The sequence below is a fragment of the Cryptomeria japonica genome, chromosome 7 (genome assembly GCF_030272615.1).
Source record: "Cryptomeria japonica chromosome 7, Sugi_1.0, whole genome shotgun sequence".
Lineage (NCBI taxonomy): Eukaryota > Viridiplantae > Streptophyta > Pinopsida > Cupressales > Cupressaceae > Cryptomeria > Cryptomeria japonica.
The window spans coordinates 214533268-214538499 of NC_081411.1; the positions used below are offsets into that span (position 1 = coordinate 214533268).

Sequence of the window (5232 nt, forward strand, 5' to 3'; positions counted from 1 at the left end):
AAAGATTGATGACATGCTAGTTGTGTCTTATCTAGCCAATTTAGATATCAACTCAATCCTTCAAATAATTAGATATATCAATCTCAATTTGAATGCATTTCGTAGCTAGGTGAAGAAAAACTTATCTAGCTTGACACGAATGATGTTGCCTAAAGAAAGTGCTATTTTAGCTAAGATTTAATAATCATGGCAAATGCAACATAGGAAATTCCACATAGATATGCATATGCAAATCTCTATTCTCAAAGATTACAACGACTCAAGTCTAGCGTGTAAAAATAAGATGAGACATACAAACAAACCAACTATCATTTTTAATAATATTTTTCATATGGTTGGTTTCAATAAAGAGAAAGAAAACCCTATATGAGGTATTAGAAATCATCAAGATGGATCAAATGTAGGAACCATGCTTTATTTGCCCACTCTTTAAGTATTCTTTCAAGGAAAATATTCCAAGCAAAATAACCTAAGAGTTGAGCAAAATTTTCAAGCTATCTTTAAGCATTGACAAAGTTTGGGATGGGGAGGACCACATTCATCAATAATTCAAAAGATATATCTCATGAAACAACTTTACAATGATTTTTGTAAGTCTTTTTTATGATGGAACCACTTTCATATATCATCAAACCATTAATACCAACAACTACTACTAGATTGATGAAACATGAGACTATTTAAAAGAAAAAAAACATCCACATGGATGAAATAATTAAAGACCCCACAATAAATGTAAAAAAACATTAAAAGAACCCTACTCAAAGAAATAATGTGACATAATGAAGGACAAAAATTGGCATTGACAAAATCAAGATCTAATGTGAACAAAGCTGCTTCTAATATAATAATTTAATAAATTCATTTGACAGTGTTTTTAAATATATATATATATATATATATATATTAATTAAAAAATGCACACCTTGCTGGATAGACACTCCAAAAATAATTAATAAGAAAAGGTTTTAGTCAAGTGTCTACTCACCAAACAACAATGACCCGCGTTGCGTCCGTGTGGGCCTCGCTCTCGGCTGCAAGTTCTAGGAAAGCTCACGGTAGCTCGGAGAGAATTTACAAGGCAACTGCGTTGCTGTGAAGGAGCTCTACAAAGGCTGATTAGAATTGAAGGTCCCTGCAACTTTTGGATCAATTAAAGTTTTTAGTAAGATGCTCACTTCTTCGATTTATATAACACGGGCTGTATTTTGATTTACTATAATGTTAATCTCCCATTATTTTTTCAGTCGACCTTTAATAGATATGAGCAACTCTTAAACGGACATTGCCTGTGTGGAAATGAGAACTGCTTCGCGATAACAGAGCAATCCCAATCCAATGCAAACCTTCATCAATTCGATTCAATTTTATATCTTTGAATTTATATAATCAGGTAAGATGGAGCCGAGTTGTAAAGCAGAGCTCTATGGATCAGAATCGGACACTATATATCTTTGAATTTATATAATCAGGTAAGATGGAGCAGAGTTGTAAAGCAGAGTTGTAAAGCAGAGCTCTATGGATCAGAATCGGACACTATATCTTCGCAGGTGAAAGAACATAATAAGGAGATAAATGGGCATTGTTCTCTCGGTCTGGGTAAATTTATTAGAAAAAAAATTCAAACTATATTTGGACAGAGGCCAAAATTTTCACCTGCTCAAGAACTCGAAACGGCCGAAGTAGAAGCACAAATGTTGGGGACGGAGATCCAACAATCTCCAATTAAGAATGAGGTCCAACAATCTCTGATTGAGTTCGAACGAGACGAATTGGTGAGGGCGACAGAAGGGTTTTCAATACAAATAGGCAAGGGTGGTTATGGGATTGTTTACCGCGTAAGTTCTCTTTCAAATCTAACTGTCAACTATAGTTTCAAGCAGAACATGATAAAGCTGATTATTTATAAACATGTTTTATAAAGGGAATTCTGTCTGGTTAAAAAAAATTAGCAGTTAAGCTCTGAATTCTCTAACACCATATTATGTTCTGCATTCTAAAGGGAATTCTGTCTGATGGAAGACGCGTGGCAGTGAAGGTCCTGAGCAAAGAAAGTTTGCAACGCCACCTAGAGTGGATGAACGACGTGAGCATTCTAAGCAAGCTTAACCATCAAAACATTTCGACGCTTGTGGGATACTGCTCTGAAGACAATATGATAGTCTATGATTGTATGGCACGAAGCCTGTCAAGCGCCATTTTTGGTAAGCAGCCAGTGGAGTTTTGTCATTTGTCTGATTTTATGTGATTAAAGGGTTTATCTTGAAAATCTAAACAGCTTTAACCACCATATGCAGAAGAAAATGAGATATTTATGCACTGGACAACAAGATTCAAGATCATATTGGATATAATAAGAGGACTCGCCTATCTTCACGAGGGTGTAGGCGTGCCCATAATGCACAAAGACGTCAAGCCGTCCGACATTCTTTTGGATGGAAATTTCAATGCCAAGATTTCTGATTTTGGCTTTGCAATGGGCGAAAACAAGCTACCGTGGTATGAGGATATTAGCATTGATGGACCGCGTATTGTTGGAACATAGTAAGATGGCCCTATCCTCTAATACTTCATAAGAATGATTAAGGTTAATTTATGTAGCTGCAAATTTGAGATGTAGAGAAAAGTTTCATTTTGGGTAGCTGATTATTAATGCATTTTCCTTTCGTTTTTTCGGCATACAGTGGTTACGCAGCTCCTGAGTATATTGCTACCGGTAGTGTGAGTGTGAAATCAGACATTTACGGCTTTGGAGTGACTGTTTTGAATGTCGTATCTGGCAAAAATATTACGGAATTAAAAAAATTCCTTTTCGAGCACGTAAGAATTATAATTGCGTATATAGTCACTACAACCGTAGTTTTTAGGGGGTTTAGAAAACGATTTAATTTATGGTTTGGTGTTTGAATGCAGGCGAGTATGTTGCATGATAAGCGTTGCCTTACTGAGCTAATAGACCCTCGATTACTCAACGCAAGTTATTCAACTCACTCAAGAAGTATAGCAGGGACAATCAATATAGCCCTGCAGTGCATTCATTCCAACTTCAGAATTCGTCCATCCGCATCACATGTGTTAGAAATGCTTTTATCAAAAGATTCCAATTGCCACAACTCTACTCAGTCTTGAAAGTTTGGAACCCATTCACACAGCTATCCTGAGCGGGGATTGTATTGAATATTGAAGAGACAATTACAGAAAAGATTACTTAAATCCTTTAACAGATTCAGTATACTCTGTTTCATCATTTGACATTTAGTTTCATGTACGATTTTGGAATATTTACTGTTTGTATTCTCCATGTTTTGGACTTCAATGTAGTTTATGTTGATAACTGATGCTGCTCTAGCATGCAGCTAGATTAGTTTAGTTAATAGTTTTTTGTTTATTCATGCAAATAAAGCATGTACTCCAACATGCATTAGTCCTTAGGACTATTTTTAGTTTTGTTTTTGGCATGAATTTATTTTTAGTAAATAAAGCATGCTGTGCATGCAGTTATTGTATTCTTAATTTAGGGAGTAGTTTGCTTTTTTTAGTTTGAGAGCCTTAGTAGCTTTCCATGCAATGCTAGGAATATATTTAGAACTGCAGTTATTATTAATTCTTCTAGACTGCAAATTCTTTATATATACAACCTCTATGTAATTTTTAATTAAGCTTCAATAAAGATATTGGTGTGTGCAATTCCAAAAAAACAAGGCACTTTGTTTTTTATTTTGAATTGTGATTTCTTTTTGCAATTTCTTCTTTTTGCTATTATTGTTTGCTAATCAGTTGGTTCAGAGAGGATAGGTCAGGTTCAAAATTCTACAGTATTTAACATGTACTCAGTTCAACTATTAAAGTTGTAGGCACTATATAAGTTCAAATCTCCTCAATAAGAAAAAAACCACTATTAAAGCTGACGCTTTTACAATTTAAATTAAAATGACTGTTTACTATTTTTACAGTGCTTGAATGGTAATAGAGTTTGATATGCAATACTTTTGAAAATAGAAAATTTCAAATGTAAACTTCTAATTTCTAAATATTTCAAAAATTGTAAGAAAGTTAAATTGTGTGAATGTTAAACAAAGGTATCGAGACAATGCACAAAAGGCTGAGATATTAATTTTTCTCTTGTTTTTGGTGCCTTGGCATTGTTTGGCGATGTAAAATTGAAGATATTACATTGATAGATGTAATATTTAATTTAAGCGTGTTATTTTGTGGCTATCATGATTGCTCATGTTTTTATACATCTCTACTCGGCTTTGAATAACAATGAGAAAAATAAATTAGAGTCAACATTTCTTTAGTTAAAGAGCTTGGAAAGATTTCATTCCACATGTAAGTAATGCGATCCAAATTATAATTTATTCTACTGGCTGTAGTCGTCTGACAAATAAGGCATATCATATAATTAATTTTCAACACCCAATGTTGATACGCAGAAAAGTATATTTAAAAGGCTTCCAGTAGATGCTGCTGTTTGAAACTGGAACCTCTTCTGCTTAACAAGATGCTAAATTTCCTGTTAAAAAATTTGGCCAGAAGCTTCGTCCTCCATTGAATATATTTGTCACAACAACCATCCCTGCCATGGCATCATGTCTGCACATGATCCACAAAACAACCTTCCCCAGTACCTTCTTTTTCGAAACCCCATCCTCATTAATATCATAAATATTAGTTTCTATCGTCTACGAGAAACCGGAGATCCCTTTCACATGCTGCGCTTTCCTCTAAAGATTTGGATTGCCCGATTGATATAAGTTTAAATATTTCAAAATCCCATAAATACTCGTTTCAATGTAGGTTAGACTTCACACTAAATGGAAGACTTTTCCAATCCGTATTCAGTTACTTTAAAAAATTCCATTGAAACATTCAAAGCACCCACAATTGCTTGATTTCTATTTTTTTTAATGTGCCTAAAATCTGTTTAACTACTTCATGATAACTTGACAAGACGAATTATGGCTAATCTTCAAACATCTGAATATCTATATATGTATTTAACCTTTCACAATTTCTATTTTATTTAATGGTCTAAAATCTGTTTAACTACTTCATGATAACATTACAAGAGGAATTATGGCTACTCTTCAATTAAATATCTATATATGATTTAACCCTTCTCAAAGATTTGTGATGTATGAAAGATTTTTCTAGGAATTTCAATAGATGTGGATGGAAATGTGTTATAGACATGTTCTCTTTATTAATACATATTTTGATATGATGATT

General features: G+C 33.7%; 1 protein-coding gene across 1 annotated transcript; it reads left to right on the forward strand.

Moving 5' to 3' along the window:
• The first annotated feature begins 997 nt into the window (after positions 1-997).
• Positions 998-3129, forward strand: LOC131856581 (putative serine/threonine-protein kinase). Its single transcript, XM_059208426.1, has 7 exons — positions 998-1081; positions 1473-1550; positions 1641-1838; positions 2003-2204; positions 2298-2544; positions 2685-2820; positions 2914-3129. Exons 1-7 carry the CDS (start codon positions 998-1000, stop codon positions 3127-3129), a joined length of 1161 nt encoding a protein of 386 aa, XP_059064409.1.
• Positions 3130-5232: the final 2103 nt, after the last annotated feature.

What these genes read in the sequence shown, in the direction of transcription:
- LOC131856581 (XM_059208426.1), top strand. Translation starts at nt 998, where the DNA reads ATGACCCGCGTTGCGTCCGTGTGGGCCTCGCTCTCGGCTGCAAGTTCT. An exon ending in CCTGTCAAGCGCCATTTTTG is followed by an intron (nt 2,205 to 2,297) that starts GTAAGCAGCCAG and finishes CACCATATGCAG; the next exon opens with AAGAAAATGAGATATTTATG. An exon ending in AAAAATTCCTTTTCGAGCAC is followed by an intron (nt 2,821 to 2,913) that starts GTAAGAATTATA and finishes GTTTGAATGCAG; the next exon opens with GCGAGTATGTTGCATGATAA.